The 17,188-nt window shown below is 32.3% G+C and overlaps 3 protein-coding genes across 3 annotated transcripts in view; 2 read left to right on the forward strand and 1 right to left on the reverse strand.

Moving 5' to 3' along the window:
- The window catches only part of LOC123658316 (monocarboxylate transporter 3), a 31,015-nt gene extending 24,659 nt beyond the window's left edge, over positions 1-6,356 (forward strand). The window contains exons 5-10 of the mRNA XM_045593754.1: positions 2,643-2,731; positions 3,316-3,431; positions 3,759-3,944; positions 4,128-5,144; positions 5,313-5,438; positions 5,777-6,356. Coding sequence (XP_045449710.1) covers positions 2,643-2,731; positions 3,316-3,431; positions 3,759-3,944; positions 4,128-5,144; positions 5,313-5,438; positions 5,777-5,928 — 1,686 coding nt within the window. The 3' untranslated portion in view covers positions 5,929-6,356. The remainder of the gene's footprint in view (positions 1-2,642; positions 2,732-3,315; positions 3,432-3,758; positions 3,945-4,127; positions 5,145-5,312; positions 5,439-5,776) is intronic.
- Positions 6,357-10,297: 3,941 nt separating this feature from the next.
- LOC123658443 (ubiquitin-like protein FUBI) lies at positions 10,298-13,115 on the reverse strand. Its single transcript, XM_045593865.1, has 5 exons — positions 13,013-13,115; positions 12,737-12,821; positions 12,241-12,406; positions 11,009-11,102; positions 10,298-10,401 (listed from the first exon to the last, which is right to left on the reverse strand). The coding sequence occupies exons 2-5, from the start codon at positions 12,809-12,811 to the stop codon at positions 10,344-10,346; spliced, it is 393 nt and encodes a 130-aa protein (XP_045449821.1). The 5' UTR covers positions 12,812-12,821; positions 13,013-13,115; the 3' UTR covers positions 10,298-10,343.
- A 1,830-nt stretch (positions 13,116-14,945) lies between these two features.
- On the forward strand, positions 14,946-16,212 carry LOC123658373 (dehydrodolichyl diphosphate synthase complex subunit Nus1). The gene is made up of 2 exons (XM_045593805.1): positions 14,946-15,430; positions 15,558-16,212. Exons 1-2 carry the CDS (start codon positions 15,130-15,132, stop codon positions 16,016-16,018), a joined length of 762 nt encoding a protein of 253 aa, XP_045449761.1. The 5' UTR covers positions 14,946-15,129; the 3' UTR covers positions 16,019-16,212.
- The last annotated feature ends 976 nt before the right edge of the window (positions 16,213-17,188 follow it).

Below are 17,188 nucleotides of genomic sequence, written 5' to 3' on the forward strand. Positions count from 1 at the left end.
GGGTCAGTGAGAGAGCATCGAAAACGGAAATACACATATTCGTACTTGGAAGTTGCTACACTTCCACATTGCACGATTTAACTCTGTCTATGTAAAAGATATTTATCATTACTTATAAACTGCTTCCTAATATAGACATTAGCCACATTTAATTTGTGTAATAAAAAATATAAATATAATATATACAAATTATTAGATTTGTTTATTTTTTTTATTCTTTATTTTGTAGGGACTTTTGTCTACACAGACATGCCAGCCCCATTATACCCTAATTCCCACTATGTCTAAGAAATGGAGAAAGAATCATTGATGATGTAAGATCATATTAACTAACAAATTTGCTGCATCAGACAAAGGTTCTGTTAAAACAAATAAAAAAATTCCATGCGGACGACGTCGCGGACACAGCTCCAATGCTGTAATGTGTCAGCCCAATCCAATGCTGTACATGGATGAAACAACAGCTTCTATCCCGATTATCTGTAACTGTATCACAGTCTTTAAACCAAAGCGCACCTGAAATATAATAATAATATACTTGCCAATCCTGCCATCTTCAATCGTCGGAAGCGTTAGATTATAAACTCTGCGCCCCGACGATAAAAGCAGCAAAATTGCTGTACGTCTCGATACCTGTTACAAGTTAGTCATACACATCCGAAATATTATTCATCAAATATTGTATATAGGAGACATCACAATCTTTTCTTTTTCCCCAGAAATCGCTTTTAGCATGTGCCTTATGAAAAAGATGGTAGGATAGTCAGTTCTTCTAGAAATATTAGTAAAATTTGTAACAACTGATTTATGAACTACTTATGACAAACCTTCGTCATTGTGCCAAGTAACGAGTGACCAAGTAGGAAGCGACTTCCTGTAGGTTAGGATTTTTGAAGTCAACTGCGTTACTAGTGCACCAAATCCTCCATTTTCACCAATCAGGTCAGGCCATTCAGGTATTAATGGTTGATTCGTGCTAACAAGAAAGAAACAATAATTTTACCCGAGGAGATCAATGATCAATCATCTCTGTCCACTTAAAATCCTGAATATAATCCAGAAATATACTATGCACCAAATGTTCCGGAGGTCTAAACTGAATATATAATAAAATCCTATTTACTTATTTATACATCGTTATTTAAATGTTTCTTAGAAGCAAATTTTATAAATACATAAATAATAAGAAACTTGTTTCTATTCCTTGACTATGAATGAATTTAGCTAATTACTTATTTATACTTAACAGTCAACTACTTGTATAAACCATACCTCCGCGTACAATCAATCTACGTTAAACAAAAATATCTACGTCGTTTCTAATAGGAACTTTATTTATGGTAATAAAATTTATGTCGCAAATACCTTTGGAATCGCAAGGATAAATTCTTCTATCAATACGTAGTAATAGACGAGGTGGTGGCACAGAAGTAAGAGCGACTGACTTTTACACTAGCGATCGAAGGTTTCCTGGTTATGACAAATCTTAATATATATAAATCTCGTGTCACAATGTTTGTTCGCGATGAACTCTTAAACTACTTATCCGATTTTAATCAAATTTGCACACCGTGTGCAGTTTGATCCAACTTGAAAGATAGGGTAAATTTTGTTTTGATATATGTAATTATTATATTAAAAAAAAAAAAAAAAAAAATAAGGCGATACGAAGTTTGCCAGGTCAGCTAGTATATTATACAAAGACAAGTTATAACTTGTCTTTGTATAATGCATATGTGAAGTCGTTTAACTGTACAAGTATCATTTATCACAATTTTAGCACTTAAAAATTATGTGAAAAGGGTAAAACTTGAAAGGTTTTTTTTCGTAAATTACCTTCAAAATGAAATATTTTGAAAAAAAAAACTAAAATGAATATTGAAAGAGAATGTTTTACTCTCCAAATGTTTCAAGTTAGCCCGCTTAAAGCAAGAATTTTTTTAAACTTTTTTGCTCTACTGCAAAATGGTAATTTTTGACTTATTTAACCGTCTTCAAAAAAGAAGGAGGTTACTCGATTCGACTCTATATATACCTATATTTTTTTTTATGTATGTTCGGGGATAACTTCGTCGTTTATGACCCGATTTCGATAATTATTTTTTTGTTGGAAAGGAGATATCCTAAGTGTGGTGCCATGATAAGGAAACTAGCATCTGATGATGGGATCCCAGATAAATCGAGGGAAACCCTCAAAAATCCGCACAACTTTTTACTGGGTGTACCGATTTTGATGATTTTTAATTTAGTCGAAAGCCGATATTTATCATGTGGTCGCATTTAAATTTCATCGAGATCTGATTACAACTTTTGGAGCAATCTTTGATAATGTGTATTTAATTGACTATTTTTTCATCTACCTACGTTGTATTACTTGTCGATATAATTGAAGTCGGTTTTTTTTCGTTTGCCAGCAAACAATTATTTTTTATATGACTTGTCACAGATTGATAGGCTTGTGTTTATCATGATCTGTGCGTTTATGTTTATTGATTTATTAATTTACTTGTAAGATATTAATTTTTTTTTTGTTGTATCTATTGACGGGAGTCTAAAATAATCCGTCGTCTAAAGAGATAAAATATAATTGTCTTATCCGTAGGCACATTACACTTTTTATTATATTTTTATCTCTTTTTCAGGCTAGCGATGGACAAGTGGCTCCGGTTAATTCTTTACTGGCTGGGTTTTATCTTTTAGCTGGCCCTTTTGTTTCTGCTTTAGCAAATAAGTAAGTCACTAAGCTAAATCATATTATTTATATCATAATAAAAATATTTGTAATAATTAGTAACGTATTCGTTATTTATAAATAATATTTTCTTAAGTCTTTTGTATTTAAAATACTCGGGCTAGGTTTTTTTACATAATATGTCGTTTTGTAAAGCTTGGATGCTGAATATTTGATTTTAAACGTTTTAGATTTTATATAGATGAATACCATTTTCTATACCTATTATCATAAAATAGAACCCTGAAAAAGTATTTTAGAATTGTTATCTGTTTGTCTGTCTATAAATATACATACAGACAGAGAAAAACGTGTCGATGTATGTTTGTTTCATTGTCGTGCAAAAATTGTTGCACTAAATTAAATCTAGTTTTTACAATTTTGAACGTAAAAATGAAAACCGTTGTAGGTGTAGGTAACATCTTCGTGCAACATTTAGAAACGGAGTCAATATATCTCCATCTCTATAAAAAATGGTAGTGAAATCGTAACGAAGTTGATTTGTAATTTGTAGACACATTCACTGCGAGTATAACCGGGGAGTAACATTTAGTGCTAAATAAATACTAATGCTTGCCTTTCAGATATGGTTTCCGTGTGGTGACAATAGTCGGCAGTCTCATATCAAGTGCCGCCTTCGCTATCTCTTATTTCGCCACCAGCGTCGAGTACCTCTATCTGGTTTATGGCGTCATGGGAGGTTTGTTGTTATTTAATTTATTTATTTTATTATAGTAACCATTAGATTATAGTCACAGTGTTAAAGTAGGTACTTGTTTAGTTTTGGCTTAATCTGTTCTACAATATAAGTTGTAATACATTTAAAATACGGAATTTTAAAATTTCCAGACGTAATATAAAGACAGCGCATCTGTACCGTTTATATCAGTGAAAAAAATACTACTAAAAAGTATAATATATAATTTATATTCATATCATTATTATGTATATCTATTGATTTTTAAACGAAAGGGGGTTCGCCTTCTAGGTAAGATAGCAATAAATAATGAAATATAATTATTCGTAGGAATTGGTTTCTGCATGGTATACATGCCCTCTGTGCTTACGGTCGGGTTCTACTTCGAGCGATGGCGCGCGCTGGCCATGGGACTGGCGCTCTGCGGTTCCGGAGTCGGTACCTTCGTGTTCGCGCCTCTGACAGTCGCGCTCATCGATGGGCTAGGCTGGAGGATTACTCTTGTTGTACACGCTGGTATGATAGTTTTATTTATTATTCTGCAATTTAAGCTATTGATACACCTACAATCAATCAGTAATCTAAGATATATTTAAGTAAATAAATAAAAAATATATTTATTTCTCAAACTCTAACCTATGGAGGCAAACGATTTATTAACGAATTCAATTTATAATTTTATGTTTTTAATATTTCTAGGTTTGGTTCTACTATGTCTCATCTTTGGAGCTATGTTCAGACCGATTAACCCAGTGAGGGTAACACTAGCTAGTCAACCGGAAGAAGATGCATCTCGTCGTCATGAACAGGCCGTGGAAAAATTAAATTCAATGTTAAAACTTCACAACAAACTCGACTCCGGTATCTCGATGCCACCAGAGATGAAATTCACGAATAAAGTCAGTCCACACACTTGGGTAGGTGTTGCAAACAATACTCGCTATCCGACAGCCGAAGAAGTATTTCGAGGAAGCAACTCACATCTCAGCAGACGATCGTCGGCAACAGCGAGCACACTAAAGAATCACGGCAGCAAACCTATTCATTTTATTGCGGTCCCAGTTGCAGAAAAGGATGAACAAGAAGACTCTAATGGCAATAATGATAACGTTGAACCTCTGCTACCCGAATCTGTTAAAGTCGTCAAGGATGTTAAATCTCGTCGTTCTAACGTTGACTTAGTTGCGAGACCACTCTACCGCGATGATATCTTTTTCGACGGCAGTCTTGCAAGACTACCTCAGTATACTTCTCGTACTTCTTTGGGTTATCACTTACACGTAACTCACGTCCCTACTCAAGAAGATACTCATGAAGAAAGCTCAGGAAAATGTCGGGTTTGCCCCGAAGCTGTACGACGCGCCTTGGCTACCATGTTGGATGTCAGCTTGTTTAAATCACCGACTTTTATAATACTAACTATCAGCGGATTCTTCACAATGTTGGGCTTCTTCGTGCCTTACATGTATGTCAAGCAAAGGGCAGAATTTAATGGTGTTGGAAAAGCGAGTAGTGTTATGTTGGTGTCTGCCATCGGAGTTTCGAACATTATTGGTCGTATTGCTTGCGGTCTGGTCTCTTCAATGCCTAAAGTATCTCCTCTATGGTTAAACAATATAGCCCTCTCTGCTGGCGGGATTGCGACCATGATGAGTGGTCTCTGCTATGATGATTTCTATCAGTTTGGATACTGTATTATTTTTGGACTTTCAATTGGTAAGAATTGATATATATTTTTTTATTTAATGTAATAGTATAAACAACTATATATATTTCTAAATATAATTAAATCAGATTTGCTTTACAAAAATAATCTTATTACCCCAGTTATGTATGTACCAATATTTGAGAAAACAATAAATTTATTGAAAACTTTTTTAACAGCATGCTTTGCGTCACTTCGATCGATCATGGTGGTGGAATACATTGGACTGGAACATCTGACGAACTGCTTCGGGCTGTTCCTACTGTTCCAGGGTTTTGGCGCTTTGCTGGGCGCGCCCATCGTCGGTCAGTACATATTGAAGTATTAAATAATTAGTTACACTAAGCTTTTCTATACTTGACTTTACGGATGAAAATTCCTCAAAACATATATAAAATAAAATATAAATATAAAGCTTAATCAAAATCAATCAAAATAACAAAGTATCAAAGACCAAACAAGCAATTAAATTAAATATAATGTAATAAAATTTTGTGTGTTTAAATTATATTAATTACAGGATTAAATTGTTATAATTTAGAAAGGACAATGTACTCAACAACTTTAATCTTAAATTGTTATAATTTAATTTTGTAATTAATATATTTTATAAATAGTTAACTTAAAAAAAATTCATTTTCAGGCGCCCTTATGGATATGACAAAGAGTTATGACATTTCATTTTACGTATCTGGCGGTTTCCTTCTCTTCTCTGCTGTGATGTGCTATCCCGTTGATTACATCAGTCGATGGGAAAAGTCAAGAAACAAACTTGTTTCAACACCAAAAGTTTAAATACTATTATTCTTCGATTCTGTGGACAAAGTGAGAAAATCTACAAAAACTGTAACGGAACCTGACATTTTTTAATAACTTTGGTCCGTTTTAGGACACTTGAAAAATATTTATATATCATTTTGACATTTTTGTGCTACGCCACACTGCCTTGTATTTTATTTAATTTAGACTTCGTAGTACAGTAATTTTTTTTTTGAGATTTTGGTAACTTGAGTGGAAGTAAAGGTATTTTTATTATTTTTACGGGACATTTACATTCCGTAAAAAAAATTAAAATGATTGTTGTATAAAATTAAAAAAAAAGAAACAAATTGTATAATGTTACATAAAACCGTACTTATAGCTGTTTCATTTTTACATAAAATTGTAAAACTAATATTGTTAAGCTTAGATAAGTAAAATACAATAAAAACATATCTATTGTACTTACAGACATCACATCAAACTTGCCATGCTTAATTTTATGCAGTTTATACTGTAAGTGAACTTGATCGATGGTTACATATAAATCATATACTTATAATAAAAAAAAACATTAGTTGCAGTAATATTGAAGATAATTGTGTTTGCAGGCAAACGAAGAAAAACCGACTTCAATTATATCGACAAGTAATACAACGTAGGTAGACGAAAAAATAGTCAAGTAAATACGCATTATCAAAGATTACTCCAAAAGTTGTAATCAGATCTCGATGAGATTTAAATGTGACCACATGATAAACATCGGCTTTCGATTAAATTAAAAATCATCAAAATCAGTACACCCAGTAAAAAGTTATGCGGATTTTCGAGAGTTTCCTTTGATTTCTCTGGGATCCCATCATCAGATCCTGGTTTCCTTATCATGATACCAAACTAGGGATATCTCATTTTCAACAAAAAAAGAATTATCAAAGTCGGTTCATAAACGACGGAGTTATCCCCGAACATACATAAATATATATATACGGTCGAATTGAGTAACCTCCTCCTTTTTTGAAGTCGGTTGAGTCTTTGTTAAAGCAAGATTTTTTCCTATAATGTCATTTTTATAGCTCACGTACGAGAGATTAACAAAGACTCAACTGATTCAAATAAATGCATTTAAATTAGGTTTAGTAGTAGGTACCTTATAAAAGTACAAAGATTCAAAATACTTAAAAACGCCATTTGACTAAGTTTGGTCCAAAAATAAAAAGATCTGATACCTTTGATATATAATTAAAAAAATACAAAATAGTTATACTACATAATCAATTTATTATCACGTATAGAATATCATAAAGAACAAAAACGGTTTATTTGAACAATGCTTAAGTACACAATAACATGTCTTATTAAATAATGAAAATAATAGAAGGTTACTGTTCAGAAGTCATAAAATATTAGTATTTATATATAATATTGTTTATATTACTTAGTTGAAGGTACTCATCACTATTAAGATTAATTCGTGCTCTAAACACATTTAATTTAAATTGTAAAAAAGAGAAATGAAAAGATAACGCGTAGACAAGAAACAATAATTGTCTATCAAAATAACTCAATTGTAACGACGTTTTTGTCAATGTGTGGCGCTACATTGATACCACACCCACGTCCGGTTTGATAGAGACGAAACATTATGAGGAAGTGAACACTGTGCTTTCAACTTTACTAAAGCCCTTCCGGGTTCCTGTAATGTAACGTAACATACATGTAAATTTGAATACAGTATTCTGCTAAAAGTTCCAAATAAAAAACAATGATTTTATGTGGAAATTATTGTAAACTATTGTGTGTTTGAAGTAGGGATAGATCTACCTGGATCCAGATAGCCCAGATGAAAACAGATAAAAATTGTATGAGAATTTTGGAATCCCTGTTTCAAACACACAAGTACACACAATAGTTTACAATAACTTCCATACAATCATCGTTTTTTATTTGGAACTTTCAGCAGGGGTACTTCCAATACCTATATTTGAATATCTTACCTTTACCCTGTGTTAGTTTCGATACTATTGTAAAAGCTGTATTATATAGTATAGTATATTACAGTTATTAGCGTGATCCCCTACAATGATTATAGTTACAACTCGTGCGACTTAACTGTAGACTTCACGCTATGACGTCAACGTCGTGGTACTGTTTGCAAAAAACATGAATCTGAATTTTTATAAAAAAAAAACTAAATTTAAGAAAAATACAATTGAGTGGATTACTGGTATAAATGTGCCAACTCGGCAAGTCAAATATGAATTTTTACCTAATTAACAAATTACAGAATGGACAACTCGAAAACGTTTTTTAAACAACACTTCCTATAACTTACTCATTGCTAAAAAAATGAAAAATAATTTCTCGTCAATAAACAAGAATTATACACAAATGAGTGGATTACTGGTACTTGGAGGACATAAATATATAAAAAAAAAATGTTAATTTAATTATATTCAATCATCGTTACTACCTACTTTTATCATTATACGAATTTAACCCTTTAACGGTAACAAGTATGCTATTGGTACTAACTACACGAGGGCAAGCGTGGGGTGCCGTGGGTTATCCAGAAGAGGGGTCGCATTCCAGCGAAGACCGCATTTAAGTTGTACGGGTTGTACGTACTTCCTATATCGTTTCGAAATGATGAAACAGATGTGGCCGTCCATTAAAATTTACAGAATAAGAGTGTACCGTATTATTCGTATATATGGTACATAAATTAAGACTATTTTTAATATTGTAGATATTTGCATATGTGTGCAAATTGAGTGATTTTATTATATTATTCTTAAGTTAGATTATTGTTATCAATTTTTGTGCCTTATTGTATGAAGTGATACTTATTGTATATTTAGATATTGAAATTGTAAATTAAGCGACAAAGTTCCGAAAACCATTGTAAGTACCTAATTTTTAGTCCTTTTATATAATCAGAACTTTTAGTTTAAGTAATCCGACTGTGGCTGTGGTCTATGTCTATAAGCAGATAACAAATCATAGTCATATATTTAAATATATATGTCGTACATGCTCATGTATATTAGTCAACCTTTCCATTACTACGTCAAAACTCTTTGAGTTAAAGAAAAAAAATAAAAAAAAAAACTAAAAAAAAAAAACATTAAATAGACTTAACACAGTCGACCATTTTCTATCCTTTCTTAACGTTTTAAAAGACGTTTAATGATTCTGGTCATATCTGGTCATTTCTGTTTTTAATTTATTTAACTAAAAGAGATTGGCGTTGTTAAATACGTTGATATAGAATATACGTATAAAAACTTAATTTTTTTATTTTATTACTTGTTAATAATGACTATGATTTATGAACTGAAGTAAAAATTCTGTAAACAAAAATGTAGGTATGCCACAATGCCAAAATAAGATTATATCTGCTTGCATAATTTTCGAATTAATTATAAATTAAATGACGCAAGCAAATATTGTCTTATCAAAACAAAAACAAAAAAATGTTACGTCTGCAGCAAATTTGTATTAAATATAATACCTTTGTTGTTTATAATACGAGCTATTTTATTTTATCAATTATAATTGACCCAACTCATTTTTATCGCCTTACTTATTTTAAAAAAAATAAAAATTTGAACTTACTCCCTATTAATTTTTGAAATATAATAAATTTTTATTTATTTTCTGTTACATTTCACATACGAAGTTTATTTACATTTTCTACATTGAACATAGAATCGAAAAGCAGATTCGAGATCGCTTATTCTAAAAAATTCGCTTACACTTAAAAACGTCTCAAAATGGTAGATTCTACCCCTGTTCTTTTGTTTTGACAAAAATACCTATTTCCGTCTTGCCATCCTTAAGATAAAGTTTTGAAAAAAGTACATACTAAACTTCTTTTCCATTTGAATGTTGACATTTATCATGGTGAACAGTATCGTTTCACTTCTTTACTATAGGGGTCACTCGACAATCCTAGTGTTGCACTTCTCAAGCATAGGTATATATTATGTCACTTGGACAAGGTAAGAAAATGCTACAGGTATCGAGTACGTTCTTGAAACTTGTAAGTAAACTTGATTATTGCAGTGCTAATGGTAAAGCTCGTAATCTCATGGCTTCATGTTCATATCTTAGTAATAAATTATAATATTACTAATAATAACAAGTCTTCTGGATCTATGCTTAAAATGGGCGTTCCACAGAAATAAATTCTAGGCCCTTTTATTTTTCTAATATACATAAATGATCTGCCGTTTTATGTATATCTGTGATATACATAAAACGGTAAATGTATATCTGTGACATAGTGTTATTTGCTGATGATGCATCACTTATTTAAAGTTTTTTTTAATCTATATTTTAAGAGCTTTGTCAGCTCATTCTCATCATATAGTTATTGAATTCGAGTAACAGTAAAAAAACAAGCTTTGGGAAAAAGATGTTATATTTGCAGCATATTAGTAAACAAAAATCTAAGAATTAGAGTTGGGTCCACGACGGCGGCCGAAGGTCTGGACAACATTCACAAATCTGAAAACAAAATAAATTATATTTAAAAAAAAAGGGATCAATTTTCATTTTATACTTTCAGTAGTTTTGTATCATTTTACAAATTATCTTTAACTGTCAGTTTCAATACTTTATCTATCTCTGAATTTGCTTACTAGAGATAGAATTTTGACATAGCTCTATATAAATTGTGTCCAAAACCTAGCCTAGGAGGCAAACCAGAGAGGTAGATAGATAATTGAAACCTTCTTCAAAATGATCTATAAAAACTATAAAAATCTCTTTCGATAATCGATTCTCTCGATGGGATCAATTATAGTTAGAAGAAATTATTAAATCATATCATGAACGTTGTTTATATTTCAGCTCAACACAAATATTTTTGTAATTTCAGTTTATCTGGCAACATATTATAAACGGTATGTTAACAATGATGAATAATATGATGCCATGATTTGTCTATTATAGAAATCTTCCTTCAAAGAACTATTGATCAATATCTATACTTATACGGCTGAAAAGTTTGTTTATTTAAACATGCTAATCTCACAAACTACTTGTTTTTTTCCTCAAATTAACACAGGTAAAACTGTGAGACATGAGTAGTAAAAGATAATTAAAAACAAACCTCCTGTTGTACTGGATCCTGCGCTTGGCACGGCCTGTCTTCTTCTTCTTCTTTTGCTGCTTTTCAACCTTTGGTGTTTGTCCCTTGACCTTACCTATAGAACAAAACAAAACATTTATTTGTGATGATAAATGTAACGCACTTTAGCCTGTAATATCCCTCTACTAGGTATAGGTCTCTTTCCCCATGTAGGAGAACGATCAGAGCTTAATCCACCTCGCTGTTCCAATGCTGGTAGGCGGGTATATTCCCTACTATGAGTAACAATCGCTATCAGGTGTACATGATAACAACCGGGACCGACGGCTTAACGTGCTCTCCAAGGTACGGTGGGGAGAACCACAAGGACTGAAAAATAACCCAGACCACGGCAAACACCTGTATGGCCAATACAAATGTTTGTCATAAGCCGGGATCGGACCCGCAAACGCCAGCGCAGCAGGTACAATCTATGGCTGTGACCGTTGTGCCAATGCGGTGTGATAAATCTTAATATATAATAATTATACTGTGTGTTTGTCACATAACTCCAAAAGAGTTGGTTCAAATTTCATATGTATATTTCAATGGTTTGAGAAGACAATTGAAGCCGGTATAGATATTCATAATTATGCAGATAATCCAAATACCTTTCAGAACTAAATTATTTAATACCACATTACTACATATTAAAATACCATTTTTTTTTATGTCACTAGGTCGGCAAACAAGCGTACGGCTCACCTGATGGTAAACGATTACCGTAGCTTATAGACACCTGCAACACCAGAAGCATCGCAAGTGCGTTGCCGACCCAATTCCCAATCCCCCCAGGATCTCTGATCACCTTACTCACCAACAGGAACACAATATTGCTTGAAAACAGTATTATTTAGCTGTGATCTTCTGTAAGGTCGAGGTCCACCACCACCAAAGTCGGGCTGCTCCATATTTTGAGCAGGAAATTCCTGCTTTGCCCTACCTCAGTTAAAGGTATATAACTAATATAACCTATTAACTGCATACATGCTATTTCTAGATAAGCCATACTTCAACGTGATAATGTAGATATAATCTATTATGTAAAAATACATAAAGATTGTTATTATTTTAAAATATTCATTTCTGAAATATGTATACCATTTTACCAGAATTAAGCAAATTGAAATATAATTATTTAAACTAATACATATTATATTATCTTTTAATTTATTTGTACAACAAACAATAACTATACATAAACATATACTCACCAGCACGAGCCAGAGAACCGTGTACTTTACCACCAAGTAATGGCACAGTAAGGTCTAATTCTGTTGATGCTAGCTCAGATACCAGAAGGTCATCTTCAAGAGGCGCTCCAGATACTGACAAAGTTAACTCATCATTACCAATGTCAGAAAGGGCGCGAAGACGATCCTAAAAATATTTTCACATCCAAATTATTTTAAGAAACTTTTGTTAGTAATTAATATCATACACAAATAAGACTTGAAACATTTCATCTTCTACATAATTGAACTTTATAATAAAACAATAATCTCACATTTACTTCAACAGCTCATTTTTATATGAAATACTTAACTTTAATTTCATTCATTGTTGTATATATAAAATATATCCTTAAATATTTTCTTGTTTACTGAATTTATATTATTTTATTGCTTGATAATATTCGTAAGTGCAGAGGTTATAGTTGTATCTAAAAACTATTGAGACCTTTTGAAATTATTGATAATTAAATTCTACCTTAATTTGGCCAATGGATTCCTGTCCATCGACGTCAAGAACGTGCGTAGACTGTCCTCGAATGTGCAACTGCATCTTGTGATTTCTGAAAAACACCACGAACACCTTGATACAGCGTGGTCACGTTCGTTTTACAAACAATGTAAAATAAGAGATTTATGCTTTTTATATATTTTCACAAACACAAATGCTTTAACTTAAATATTATTTTTAGATTAAATGTTAAAATAGCTTAAATATATAATTATTTTATCCATAAACTTGCGACGTACTAACCTATCAGCTAAGTCTGACAATCGAAAGAAACTATTATGGCCGACAGGAAGACATCAGGAATTGTAAAATCGAATACTTGTACCAAAACATAAGTAATAATTTAGTGAATAATAATTATACATTTCACTTAAATTATTTATCTATAATATTTATTATATATAAAAAAAAATATATTTATGTATATCATTACATAGTATAAAACAATGTCGCTTCCCGCTGTCTGTATGCTTAGATCTTTAAAAATTCGCAACGAATTTTGATGCGGTTTTCTTTAGTAAATAGACTGATCCCAAAGGATTGTTTTTTTTTTTTTTGTGTAATAGATACGTAATATAGTAAAGGAACACTAATAGTTTTTGGAACCGTGCGAAGCCGCGGCTGGTCATTAGTATATATATATCATTATCATTATCTATACATATAATAAAATGGTAGGCAAGTCAAAACTGTACATTGAATATTTTTTTAAAAGAATACTTAGGGTGTGATCTACAATCGACACCGAAGGCAAAAATATAGTTTTTAGAATTTTTGTCTGTTTGTCTGTATGTATGTCCGAGATAAACTCAAAAAGTACTGCATGGATTTACTTCAAATTTGGCACGAATATTATTAAGAAGTCGGGTCAACATATAGGCTACAAATTATCACGCTATCACCTACGGGGAACGAGCAGTGAACCTTTATTTCTTCAACGCCTTCTGTAACAACGTGTAATCTAACGACGCATATATATTTGAATGTTGTTATTATTATGTTAATAACCATGCTATATAAGCTAGCTTCACACTATAAAAATCACGCAATATAAGTAACCGATCGTCCCGGTTGTTACCATCTACGCCTGATAGCGATCGTTACTCATATCATTACAGCCTATACAGTCCACTGCTGGACATAGGCCTCCACAAGCTTACGCCAAAAATAACGTGAACTCATGTGTTTTGCCCATAGTCACCACGCTGGGCAGGCGGGTTGGTGACCGCAGTACTGGCTTTGTCGCACCGAAGACGCTGCTGCCCGTCTTCGGCCTGTGTATTTCAAAGCCAGTAGTTGGATGGTTATCCCGCCATCGGTCGGCTTCTTAAGTTCCAAGGTGGTTGTGGAACCTTGTTATCCCTTAGTCGCCTCTTACGACACCCACGGGAAGAGAGGGGGTGGCTAAATTCTTTAGTGCCGTAGCCACACAGCACACTCATAGTAGGGAATATATCCACCAACCCGCATTGGAACAGCGTGGTGGATTAAGTTCTGATCCTTCCCCTAAACGGGGAAAGAGGTCTATGCCGAGTAGTGGGATATTACAGGCTGAAGCGTGATGAATTTTATTAATCCCCTTGTGTTATGTTTCTTATCAACAATAACTTATTTTAAATATTTACTTAATTGATGTTGTAAAAGAATAAAAAAAAATGGAATTAATTTAAAAAACACTAGTTTAAGGCAGGGTTTGGTAACGTTGCTCACTACTTATTATAAAATACTGGTAAATAGCGTTAATTTTTGCCGACACCTTTTAAGCCGTTAAAAATTTTAACGATAGTTAAAACGTTCGAAAAAAAACGTACATATTAGAACGACAATTAAAACGTTTTTAACGATACGATTTGACCGGTAAAAAGAATTATAACGTTAAAGAAGTTAATATCGGAAAAAAATAATACGGTATCGGGTATAATGACTTCAAAATAACGTTATTTAAGGTATCGTTATTCTATAAATAACGTTGGCTGCCGAGAAAAAATACGTAAAAAGTATAGTAGAATTCGATTATGAAAAATTGTAATGAATCAATTTTGGGATTTGGCTAAAGAAAAATAAAGGTATTATACCGTATTGGCTTCGAACGCGTCAAACATTTTTTGTTTTTATCTGGGATTGATTTTCGGTAGAATATGATTGACGTAACTTATTAATGTTGGCAGCCATGCTTTTACACATTTAAGCTCGTGATTGGTTATAAATAAAGCGGTTGAACAGTTGTAGCCGGACTAAGGATAAAATGATTTTAATCACGTTTTGTGAATGAATTTGTGAAAAAAATGATTGCAATTGATGTAAAATTGTAATAAAATGTTTAAATAAGAAAGCAGCTGTAATATTACATACTATTGACCATGTTGTCAAGGCTACTCCGACAATTCCTATTTTTCCTCGTACATTTGGTTGTGAAGATACTTGTTGCTGCTCAAAATGTATATCGCAAATTATTTATTAAAGACTATAGTTCTGCAAAAGGTCGGGTAACAAATAAGGACATCCAAATGTTATTGGAAATTGTGCCAAGACAGAAGAACAGGCTCAAACATTTAGTGGTGTTGGCAAACAGCAATGATCATACTATAAACGATTTAGCTCAGCTGGTTATCTGGAGTCTAATTGTTGGAATACCTTACGTTACCTTCTATGATGTAACTGGTTAGTAAATTTTTTTTTTTTGTATATTTATCTTATCAAAATGATGCAATTTTTAACTTCAAATTATATTTTCGTTTTATGTATTTGGATATATATGTAGTAGAATAACATTTCTTTATTCACCCAGGTCACTTGAAGACATTAGAGGATAAATTATTTCTTGAAATAGAGAAAAATAAAAAAGGCATCCCAGGCTGTATAAAGTGGGCAAATAAACCCGACTTAAATGGTTACACCAATGGTATACAAGCTAATACGGTATTTATAAATATATTTACATATAGTGATGGAAAACCTAGAATAGCAGAATGCATCAAGCTTATAGCCAAAGGTGACTTAAAATGTAAGAGAAGCTGTAATGAGTATACAGCTCAGGAATTTGGTGAAGCAGTGCAATTCAAGCCACTTATTCCAGACCCAGATTTGGTTTTATACACAGGAGCATTGTGCTGTACATTTGGTCTTTTGCCATGGCAAATTAGACTGTGTGAGTTTATACAGTTATCTGTTCACCACAATATTAATATAAATTGTTACCTAGGTGCTCTACACAAATATAATAAATGTGATCAAAGATTTGGTAAATAATTACCCTGAATACTAGGCCTAAGTTATAGTACAGTTAATAAAATTGTGATCAATTTTTAGATTCATGGGATGTAAATTTTTATAAAAAAAATCACTATCTTTAGACATTGGCATGTCATTTAATTAATGCATTTATGTTGATTTTTCATTTTTAATTACTTAAAATATTCCAAATAAATTTCTCATGTTATTAACATATTTATTGAATAATATAAGACTACTTGTAGATATAATTGTAAAAATGAATATATAACTTATATGCTTAAACATTGAATTTTATTTCCAAAGTCAATTGGTTAATAAATGAACAAATGCCTTGAACTATTCTATCACTAGTCACATATAATAATCCTGTGTCACACTTATGTCAAAGCTCACAACTCACTAACACAAATGTAAAGATTATGATAAATATTTGCATGGTCTATAAAACATTTTGCAGCTGAAATGAGAATCAAACCTTTAATCACTAGTGCAAATGCAAAGTTCAGTGGCCCGTGCCATATTTTAGTTTTATGGACTGTTATTTATAATATAACTATTTATCGAAACAACTTTTTTCGGATTTTATCGCGGTTTATTATTAACTTTTGTTTCCCGACGTTTCGGATACTTTACAGCAACCATGGTCACGGGAGGACTCCCGTTGTTAATGCCCGTCTTTCCAGTGCAAGGTGTTTCTTAATCTCATCTATATGTTATAGATTCGTTTTATGCCCTTTACACGAAATCTCACATACCACACAATCACACATACCTAAAGATGAAATTTGGCAAGGAGGTAGTTTATAGTTAGAAGGCGTCCACTATGAACGGATAAGGGCTCTCGAAAAATTTCATATAAGTTCTTAATTTTTAGGGTTCTGTACTTCAAAAGGAAAAAATGGAACCCTTAAAGGATCACTTTGTTGTCCTTCTGTTTGTCATGACCCTTTTTCTCAGGAATGCGTGGAGGTATTAAGCTGAAATTTATATAAAATACTCAGGTCTACTGTACCTTGGTCTTGTGAAAATATCAAACTTTTATTTTATTAACAAAGCCAATGCAATCAAAAGATCAGCCATTTATGCTGATGCCATATACACTCGCAAGGGAATCAAAACCTACAGGGTACTTCTCCTGAACTCAGAATCTTGAAATTTGGTACGAAGCAACTTCTTATAGCACAG

The sequence above is a fragment of the Melitaea cinxia genome, chromosome 12 (genome assembly GCF_905220565.1).
Source record: "Melitaea cinxia chromosome 12, ilMelCinx1.1, whole genome shotgun sequence".
In the NCBI taxonomy this organism is placed as follows: domain Eukaryota; kingdom Metazoa; phylum Arthropoda; class Insecta; order Lepidoptera; family Nymphalidae; genus Melitaea; species Melitaea cinxia.